Below are 10,834 nucleotides of genomic sequence, written 5' to 3'. Positions count from 1 at the left end.
ACATAGTATTTGTGCTCCATTAATAACAGCTTGACTATTGGGTGTTTGGCCATAATTAAGCTTAACTCAGAGGAAAATACATTAAGTACTAAATAAGTTAAACAGAAAAGTAATTAATTAAAGCAAAGTGCAAAATAAGGATTTAAGTGCAGCCAGTCAGAAAGTGCAGTCACTGAGACAATTGGACAGCTGCAGTATTCAGTACAGTACTAAACGGAACCAAGTGGTGATCTTACTTTACAGCAAGCAAGTAATAAGATAAACAAAGACTAACAAAGGTCTGATTTCAAAATGACACTTGCCATCAGATTACATGGAAAGAATGAAAGCAAGTCCCGTTTTTATAGGATGGGTTTCATTTAAAGCTGATGGCTCAGGTTACAGAAGGATGTCTATTCGTTTAACATGTTTTTGGGTGCTCAGTGTTTCAAACTCATTCATAATCTGTGTGGCCTTTTTACTGCAGGTCTGCTTGTAGGAGGCAAGTAAGCATCTGCGTAAGTGTTTGAGGAGCATTTGTATCATCCAGAGTATCCTGTAGAACAGCTGCTGAGAGTGAGCAGTACGCTGGTATGTGGGACATTCTCTGGAAGCTCATGGTTGTGTTGATGTGTGAGATGATTCTACTGGCTTTAGTTTTATCGCTGATTCTCTTGTGGAAGTACTCCTCCTTCTGGGCTTCAGTGAACCCGTGGATTTCTGTGACCTTCTGGATATACTCTGAAGGTATTGCAATTGCCGCCCTCGGTCGAGACGTTACCCAGAGGAGGGCAGAGGGCAGTAGATTTCCTTTGATGAGGTTTGTCAGCAGCACATCAACTGCTGTAGGCTTGTTGGGGTCACACCAGTTAGTATTGTGTTGGAAATCTAGAGGAAGGTGATATTCATCCAGGCCATCAAAAATGAGCATGATTCTGACTGTGTTCAAATCGATCTGCTTTACTTCTGGGAAGAAGTGATGCAGGAGCTCGGTTAAACTGACATTTTCCTTTTTCTTCAGGTTTAAATTCTGCAAAGAAAGTGCGAGCATCAAATCGATCTCCTGGTTGGTTTTCCCTTCAGCCCAGTCAAGAATAAACTTCTGTAGACATATGGTTTTGCCAATGCCGGCTATTCCCTTGGTGAGCATGGTTTTGATATGCTTCCGCTGTTCAGGTGGTTGTTCGAAGATGTTCCATTTAACTGGAAGCTCTTCTAACCTTACTCGCATGGACATTGCCTTTGGCTCTCCTATTTCATGTGCAGGGCTTCCTTCTTCTTCCTCTTCTTCTTGTGTAATGTAGGGCTCTGTATAGACATCATTCAGTAAAATGGGACTCCTGTGTTTTTCTGCTTTTACAGAAATGTATTTCAGCTGCTCTTTATATCTTTCCTTTAGTTTCTTCTTGGTCTCATTTAGGATGCTCACTGCAGAGGGCATAAAAAAGGAGCAAACCCTTGAATATGGAGGAAACTAAAAATGTTATAAATGTGATGGAAAAACGTGTAAACATATATAACCATATCCCTATTATATAAACAGTCATTACCATCACTGGGCTCTGGAATGACACACTCTGTAGGCTGCTCCGAGTCCGAATGATTAGAACTAGAACTAAGAGAAAGTATTAGCGGAGGGTTTAGAGATTACAGAAAAGAAGAAAAAAGGTCAAAAAAGAAGAAAGAATACCACAGTTGTTAACACTAGTTTTAGGGGGAAAATGAAATTGTCCATTGTATTCTCTGAATATTTTATTTTATTTTTTTTTTAAGGGATAGATTACTTTGTCTTAACCCACAGTTCTATATCTTACCTGGACTAAACTAACCCTTTAAATGGCTAGGCCACTGGCAGGCCCAAAGATTTAGTACACACTTCCCTGTAGTTACTGAAAAATAAGTCTTGGTATGTAATAATCCTTGGATTTTTAGGGGTTAACGATCTGTAAAAAGCTCTTGGGCTGCAGGGAGCAAAAAAGGAAGTTAAGCTCTTGTAGTTAGTAAAACTGACTGACTAAATTATAATGGTCATTATAAGGGTTGGTCATTTTTATAGTGATCATATCTATGTGAACTGTACTATATGCATTGTACATTTAATCTTCATTCATCTTCCACAAAAACTCTTGAGGCTCATGAGGGCTTTTGATTCCATCATTAACAAAGCGGGGATATTTTTACAGTATGTTTCCACCATTAATAAGTTCTTGCATGTGGAACGTTTTCTCCTATTTTGGTAGTGAGATGTACTCTTTCTTCAGTATTACAGACAATCAAGTGCTGCATCTGGTTTTAGCTACCTGTCACTACTTGGGTGGTCATCCTTCAGGCCAGGGAAAGTCTCCATGGAATCAAAACTGTCTTCTTCTGAGTCTGCACTTTCTTCATCATGCCTGCAGGCGCTCAAAAGATTCACACAGCCAATGCCCACTTGTTTAACATTAATTCACTTAATATTATGTCATATGCAAAAGTTCAAATAGCCATAGTCAGGTTACATGTTTAGTTAATACTTCCTTTATATGGAACAAACTTACAAATGGCATTTTATGCACATTTTAGTGCACAATTTCTACCTGTTTGTAGCAAATAATCAGTAATTGTGCGTGACAATGTGCAGAAGTGTGTTCTCTGTAGGGGATGTTTATTTTCATTTAGAAAATCAATATAATATGTAATTTGACTAGGGCCACCCAAATTACGGTATGACTGTAATAGTCATTCATATGCATAAAAGGATCTATATTAAATCAAATTTTAAAATTTATTGTGTAAATTAGGAGTATAAATCTCTGACTTTACAATAATTAGATTAGACATACATCATGCATTGCAATGCAGTTTTACATCCTCTACCCGGTGCTCAGAGTTTTCTCTGTGTGGAGTTTGCCTACAAGTTCCACTCACATTTCACTCAACGCATAAAGGCTCAGGTGACAGGGCCACATTCCCCTCACAGAGATCATCGCAATATCACTGACAGCAACTACTAGTGAAGTGACTCAAAGTGTAGCCTTCAGTTTCATTTCAATGTAATTACCCTGAAAGTGCTGCTGTGAAACCAGGTGGATGACGTTTTGAAATGTTGCTCCTCATAGACTGGCAGCCTGATACAAGGGAATCAGCTCGGGTAGACTGAGGTCTGAGACAGAAAAAACAGACCATTTTTTTTCTCTCTTTTTCTCTACCTTGACCAACTCATATTCAAGCATATGTGGAAGCACATATAGTCAGCTTATTTATTAAAAGTAAATTATGTGTAAAAAAACACAAGTAAAAATCTTTAGATTTTTATTCTTTATATATTGTAGCATGTTCAAGAATTGTTGGGCATGTTTATTTTATTTATTGCTCTCCAGCAGTTATTCTCTGAGTTTATTTTGCTTAGGACTCTTATCGTAAAGGGCCAGGTTAGCCTACTCGCTGTGTTTATGCCTGCAAAACAGGGAAAACTGTGGGAGTGGGAGCTTGGAAGTGAGAGAGTGTAGATGTGAGTTAATGCAGAGCTGTTAGCCTAATGCCTTGCTTTCTGTCCGGCTTGGCTGTGGCCAACCACAGCCGTTTAATAAAGCACACAACTTGTACATAAGCTGTGTGTCTCCCATAGACCACTGAACTCATGCATCATTCTGTAATTCATGTTCTGCCCATATAGGAACTCTAAGCTGACCAAAATTGTAAGGGTTGGCTCCAGGGCTAGGCCACCGCCGGCCACCAGGGGGAGTCAACGACCCAAATGAGCCACACCTGCTCAGGGGGCTTTATAAGGGCTGAGAAGAAGACACACTTTGCTGAGTCTTTGTTTCAGAATTCTGGCAAACAGACCGGCCGGTAATCTCGGTTAGAAGCTGTAAGAGACTCACTGTAAGTGAGCTTCATTTCTCTTTGTCACTTCTCGAGCCTATCCCCCTTTCTCGAGTCGTGTCTTTCTTCCTTTTAAGAAAGAGAGAGAGAGAGAGAAATAACTAAAGCTAAAGTTTGCCCCTTTCCCTTTTTCATTCTCCTTTGGTCATTCCTTTCTGTTGAGAAAGTGGTTTTTCAGTTATCATTTCCTCAGTGTTGAGAGAGCCAGTCTTTCCCCTGGCGTCCTTTGTTTAGTTCCCGCCTAAGCCTTAGCAGGTGGGCTTTCATACGTGTTTTGTTTTCCACCCGTGTTCGGCGTTCCCTTGTAAAGTGAACCCTTCCTGCATCACGTGACACCGCCTCCATAGGGCAGTGGTAGGGCGCCGGTTTCTTAACCGTGGGTTCGAGCCCCGGCATCTGCGGTTGTATATATTATTTTAATAATACCTTCCAATCGCATAGAAGCTCAGCGTTTGGGTCCTGCTTTCCAAAACCCCGTGGTGGCTCACCCGGTTGGCCTTTGAAATACCGTCCAGACGGCTTGGGTTCTAATCCCACTTCTGGCAAGCTGCCACATTACAAAAGTGGATGGGCTTTTTGAATAACCACCTCTATCACACTCTGTGGTAAATAAATTTTTTCAGAAACTGGTTTTGTCCTGTGTAGATTTTAGCATTTAAACTACGAGGCCAAATTTAGCTTCTTTTTTGCCAGCTTCTTGTTAAAATTTTTCTGTTCTACCTCAAATGGTGCGGCACAAACATTAGCGAACAGGACAAAACAATACTGGCCTGTTGGTTCAGTGAAACAGCAAACATAAGTTAATGTTACTGTTTCCCACCTGTCAAGCAGAAACTGAGCAACCTATTATAGTATAGTTATTATAATGCCTCAGGCACCAGAATGTAACTGCTGCACCATTTAAGTTGGAACAGAAAAAATTCAAACAACAAGCTGGCGAATGTCCTTATTAGAAAATGTTACCAGCATTAAAAGAGTAATTAAGATATTTTTGATAGCCAAAATTAGCTTTAAATTAGGGAGTAAGCCGTAATACTGAGCTGGGTCTGTACTAAATTTGCCTGAGTGCAGGGACATGTAAAATAAACACGTGTCCTCTGCCAGGCAGGTTAACTACAGCTCTGGTTGTTTTAAACTTCTTAATTATTGCCCTAAAAGTGGATAAGGGCATTTTCAGGCACATAGCTATTTGTTTACAGCCATTGCCATTGGACTGATTTGTGAAGGTCAGTGCACTTTTATCTCATTTATTTATTCATTATCCTCCCCATGCTGGCAAATAAGTGTAGAATCTTGGCCTCTGTGTCACCTCATATTGACACCTCAGTGAAACAGGAAGTCATGGGTGACCACTTCAAAGTTCCTGAACACTCAGGGGGACAAAAAGAGTACAAAACAAAACCTTTTTTCATTACTTTTTTACCCATCTGTACCAAGAGTGTCAATAATTATGGAGCTGACAATTATTATATTGCAATAATTATACTGCATGCAGCAGTGTAAGCATAGCCAATGGGCCCCCTAATGTCTTGATTAAGATATAGCAATAGTGCATAAATTAGCAAATTACATTGTAATTCCATTTGTACTTTTCTTTTTTGACACTGGGGCCCCTAAGATTAACACAGTTCATTTGCATGTGGATTACCTGGAATCTTGGAAAGGTGAATTCACTGTCCACGGAACAGACGGCGTCCTTTCTAGTTTACGATGAGTGTTGATTTTCTCTGATCTGTTGTCTCTGTGGACATAAATAATCTTTGCTTAAATCTTTTTTTTCATTTGTAACTATATTATTAGATTAAATATTGGAAATATCCCCTCCCATATCCTTCACACAAACATGCACAAACACCCTGAAATTTCTTTTTTATGGTACTTTCCACATGTCTGTTGTTAGCTGGGTGGCCTGACGTCCTACAGTTCAAAACACTCTGACTATTGTGCTAAGAGTGGCACTGAGCCTAGGCTTTCAAAAGCTGAAGCACTTTTCCAGTAAACTGAGTGAATACAGAGAACAATAACACAACTTCTAAACCAAACTGCCAACATTTAGAGCCACAGGAGCCATCAGGGTCAGTTTGGTCAGTGTTGCATTTCAGTAGCAAAACGTGGGAGTGGTTACATTGTACTGGCTCCTGTTACTCCTAGAGTTACTCTAAAAAGAGGAGAAGTGTAAGTGAGTTATTGCCTGTGCTCTCCTTTATCGCTGTCTGGTTTACTCATAGACTTTTTCTCCACTGATCCAGCACGAGATTGAGGCGAGACAGATCTATCAGAGCCAAACCTTGAGAAACAAGAATAATAAAATGAATAAATCATCCCAGAGAAAACAACTGTTGAAAATAACATTTGATTAGTCTTCTTTAAAAAGCATAAGTTAGTGCTCCATCTTCAGAGAAAGCGAGGCAGCATTAAAATAAATAAATAAAATAAATAAATACATTTTAGAAAATGTCCATACAGCTCACGTTTGGACAGAGGAATTTAGGCTTTAAATTGATCAGCACCGTAATTAACAATAAATGAATTTCACTTACCCTGAATCTTTTTTCTCTGCCTTTTGGTGGTTCCGGCCCCTGGACTTCGAACACACCATCTCTGGATTTGTCCTGTGAATAGATGCCGAAGAACAGAGATGAGAACTTATATGCCTGTACCAGGGGGTATATTTTCGGTAGGTGTGGTCAGGCATACAACAGTAAGTTCATGTTAAAGTTTCAGGCCCACTTTTAAGAACTAGGTCTGTTCCATAGTTGTGAATATCAGAGTTGGCCACAGTGTGGGAACCGAATATCAGAATGCATGTTTTTTTTGTTAATAACTGATGTATTCCATATCAGTGCGACACACCCTGTGCATGAAAACACGTGAGGTTCAGATTTCTCAGTGTGGGTTTGTTTAGCCATGGAATTCTATTCAGAGGTGTCATATACCTATTATGTGGGGTAATCAATGCTGGTTGGAGATAGGAGTGTGTGTGTGTGTGGTTTCCCTGCTCCATTCTTTCTCTCTCTTTTTGTCTTTCGTAACACTGCTATTAAAGTGAGTTTCTGATGAATGAGCAGGTGATGATGCAATATTTATTGTTATACAGTATGGCTACATGGGTATATTAGGTAGGGGCTAAGATAAAAACTGGTTCACATTTGTGTAAAGTAATTTTGGAATATTTCCATAGTTATCAGTTAAGGTGTTAACTTTGAGTTTTTTGTGTGTTTTTGTTTTTTTTTATTTTCTCTCTCTTTTCAGGAAGTGGCAGTGATGTACTTGCAGCAAAGACTAAGACCCACTCTACTCAACTCCACAGTGCTGCAGCTGAGGTTTTGACGAAACTGATTACAAACCATGAAAGAATCCGGTGCTACCAGTTCAGTCAGAGCCCTTCTCTTTATTCAGTTCCAGCAAGTAAGCAATAGTTTTCCTGTCCTAGATCAATGTGTTTAAATTGAGTGTGTCTGACTGAAGTCCTGTATTTCTTAGCGTTTAATATTGTTATACATAGATTTTACATTTTGAGCAATGAATTGGACAAAATGGAGGGAAAAAAAAACAAAAAAAAAAAAACTCTAATTGCATAAGAGATCTGTACACCATGATCACTAACGTCAGTCACCAGGTCATGCTTCCTTAGCATAAGGTCAAAAATTAGTTCTATTGCCAGCAACGGCCAGCAAGTCCTTTTAATCAGACTGTACATACATCTCCTAATTGCTTCACCAAATAAAACAACTCAAATAATACTTGCTCACTTCATTTCTTGAAGGAGTACTTTTTTTCTACAGGTTGTGTATGAAGAATATGATCACTTTCCAAATAAAACATGTATCTCCATTTTTTTCTACACCATTTTGCAGTGTGTGTGAACGTTTAATGATGTTTCAAAATAATTTTCACTTGGAAAATCTTGTAACATTAACTCAAATTAAAAGTTAAAGTTACTATTTTGGAGATCATTCATTTCCTTTCATGCTCACCCTTTTTTCACTGCTTCCAAGTCTGGGGCCTGGAGTTCAGAAGGATCCATCTCTGCCTTGCACCGTGAGCTGAAATATAAGAAAGCCTCAGAGTAAGTTCAGAGGTATGCCCACAGCTTCCACTTCTTCTTTTGGAAATACTTCTCATATCCAGCCATTCAACACATATTATGTATTGACTGTAAGCTCTATTAATTGAAAGAGTAATTTTAATAATAACCATCCAACAAAGTAATGTAATTATTATTATGATAAACAGGGGTATAAGCACAAGGATATATATATATATATATATATATATATAAGTACAATAACTATAAGTATCATTCCCTGTATGCTTGTATGCTTGAGTGGTTTAAGAAAGTACAGAACAGGGCATTTGCATTGCAAAATGATGTAGCACTGCATTTGCGGTCATCATCTTAACCTGGCTTCTTCCTTTCTTACCATTCATGCACTTACAGTAACACCCTGTAATATTTCAGACGTGGAGGTTGGACACATGTACACAGCCTGTTTTTACAAGACAAGAAGAAACCAAAAGAGCATAGAAAAATACCAAAGAACTTAATTGTCCAAGTTAAAGGACGGGGAAAAACCTACATTTACAAGACACACAAACACACAATGCAATATACTGTACACGTAATATTATATAATATTACAACAAAATAGGCCAGACACAGGTGAGTCAAGGAGGGGTCACAACTGAGACACCTGAGAGTGAGATTATGAAGGGTGGAGCCAGAACAGCAGGGACAGAAAGTCTATGACGCACTCAGAGATTTAGCACACACCTGGATGTATGGAATGGAATGGAAGTGTAATGGTGCTAATAAATATATCAGGTGATGCAAGTGATCTCAGCACAGAGTGACACAGCACCAGAAAAACACAGGGATAGCATGGTGAAGAATGATAGGATACTATTAGTTTTTGTGTGTCGGAAGTATAACAGGCAGAATGAGGAAAGACTGAAAAGAGCCAGCAGTACAGAGAAGAAGGATGGAAAAGAGGGATCCCCCAGCTTTTTTCATGGACCTGGTTCATACAGACTTGTTCACATTTACCTCTATTAGTGCCAAAAGAAACAATCTACTTATTTCATTTTATTAGCCTATCACTGTATAAAACCAGGATCTATTCCTCATACACAGTATATTACTAATATAAATGAAGATCTATCTTTTTGAGGAACACTTAAAAGAATCTTAATCTACAAAATGTTCTGTATTGCACTTTTACTATGTCTCAATTCTGTACTTTCTATTTTTCCCTCTAGGTATCAGCAGTAACTCTTGTTTCTAGCAGTTTCTGAGTGGAAAGTAAAGCACTTTTGTAAGTTGCTCAGAATAAGAGCAGCTGCTAAGCGCTATAAATGTAAATGTAATTTTATTGTCCCACCTATTATGTCACATGAAAATAGAAATGCTTAATGTTGACATGGATCACAATCAAAGCAATAAAAATAAACTTTGCTTAATCTCTGTTTCTTTAGGATAAATTGGTGTAATTCTTCATCAAACTCAAGTTAACCAATCAGGCTGCTGATGCCAGCCCCCATGTGACGATACATGTGCCAAAATCAAAGGCATTGCTTCACTATTCTTTTATTGCTCGTCTCCCTTTATTATCGGCAGCTTATTACTAATAAGATTAAAACACTTATTACTGAAATCATTAGAAATAGAATATGTGAATTTAATTTAACCTGAAATATAACTTGAACCGTAGTGAAGTGATTAATAGCGGTGAAACCCAAATATTACACTGCTGACCAAATGTGCTGTCCCACACAGCTAATAGTTTTTCATTAGTTTCTATTTTTATTTAGTTTTTCATTTTGCTTTTTGATTTCAGTTTAGTTTCAGTTACTTTTATGGGTGCAGTAACAGTTTTAGTTTTGTTTCTGAAAAGTAACAACTTCGGTTTAGTTTTTATTCAGATTTAGTTTTTAGGATTATGATGGACACTGTGATAGTAAGTATCTGGTAAGAGTAGAATAAAATTAGCACAACAGTAGACTGAGCACCTACAAAACTCATTCACACATTTCTATGTATACCTATTTAGATTCAGTTAGCTTTGCCGGTGACATTTTGGTTTTGATTTAGTTTTCGTGTTTTTGAAAACTGTCATTTTTATTTATATGACAGTTAAATGAGGATATTTTTTCACTGCTAGTCTTTGTTTCAGTAATAGTTTTAGTCAGCTACAGAAACCAAGGTCTCACAAAAGCAAACACAAAGAGATTTTGATATACTGTATATACATGTACATGCCAAAAACATCCTGAAATCATCAGAAATATACTAAGTAGCAAATATATATATATATATATATATATATATATATATATATATATATATATATATATATATATATATACACTTAGTTTAGGGTCTGTGGGGAAGGTGTCCAAAGAACCCCTGAACCTTTTTAAAAGTGTAAACATCAAGACTTTTAGCTTGACCTCTATCCTCCTTACCTAACAAAGGTAGTCTGGGTTAAACTTACCGTCTTTTCACAAGAAGCCAAACAGTTTTTAACAAATCAAACCCACAAAGGGCATTCAAAGGTATTCTTGTCCCAGCTAGATAACTGTCCTGTCAAGGAGTCTCTTGTTAAGGGGAAGAAACCCACACTTGAAAGTCTCCACAATGATGTGGCAGATGAAATGAACTCTGTTTTCACAGAAAGAAGCGTAAGCAGCACAGCAGAACAGGTTCTTCGTGTCTGCCTGTTGCTGAAACTCTGTCAAAGAAGGGAACAGGGCATGTTCACACTAATGCTAATAGGCTGTAGCACACTCCTACTGATGGGCTGAAAGGTTCCCTCCTTTTCCCGTCCCTCTGTTCGAGGCAGATAACAACCTTGTAACAGGGGACGATCAAGGAAGTTATTAGGAAATTTAATATTTCTCTCTTCTTTCGCAACTTATTATGCAAATAAAATAAATGTTTATATATATATATATATATATATATATATATATATATATATATATATATATA

The 10,834-nt window shown here is 37.9% G+C and overlaps 1 protein-coding gene and 1 long non-coding RNA gene across 3 annotated transcripts; one reads left to right on the top strand and one right to left on the bottom strand.

Annotated features, from left to right (window-relative positions):
• Positions 1 to 10,563, bottom strand: LOC118811492 (nucleotide-binding oligomerization domain-containing protein 2-like). 2 transcript variants are annotated; one of them, XM_036575713.1, is made up of 9 exons: positions 10,338 to 10,563; positions 7,821 to 7,889; positions 6,384 to 6,455; positions 6,035 to 6,130; positions 5,492 to 5,584; positions 3,020 to 3,121; positions 2,280 to 2,381; positions 1,530 to 1,594; positions 1 to 1,407 (listed from the first exon to the last, which is right to left on the bottom strand). In XM_036575713.1, the coding sequence occupies exons 2-9, from the start codon at positions 7,868 to 7,870 to the stop codon at positions 458 to 460; spliced, it is 1,530 nt and encodes a 509-aa protein (XP_036431606.1). In that variant the 5' UTR covers positions 7,871 to 7,889; positions 10,338 to 10,563; the 3' UTR covers positions 1 to 457. The 2 variants fall into 2 exon arrangements, with proteins under 2 accessions (XP_036431606.1, XP_036431607.1); XM_036575714.1 differs by having other exon boundaries at positions 2,280 to 2,372.
• LOC118811493 lies at positions 3,577 to 7,245 on the top strand. The gene is made up of 3 exons (XR_005007480.1): positions 3,577 to 3,843; positions 6,466 to 6,520; positions 7,096 to 7,245. It is a non-coding gene; the product is annotated as an uncharacterized LOC118811493 (long non-coding RNA).
• Positions 10,564 to 10,834: the final 271 nt, after the last annotated feature.

Source organism: Colossoma macropomum, unplaced genomic scaffold (assembly GCF_904425465.1).
Source record: "Colossoma macropomum unplaced genomic scaffold, Colossoma_macropomum, whole genome shotgun sequence".
Classification (NCBI taxonomy): domain Eukaryota; kingdom Metazoa; phylum Chordata; class Actinopteri; order Characiformes; family Serrasalmidae; genus Colossoma; species Colossoma macropomum.
Note: the sequence above shows the minus strand (reverse complement) of the source record. Positions and strands in the feature narration are given on the sequence as shown.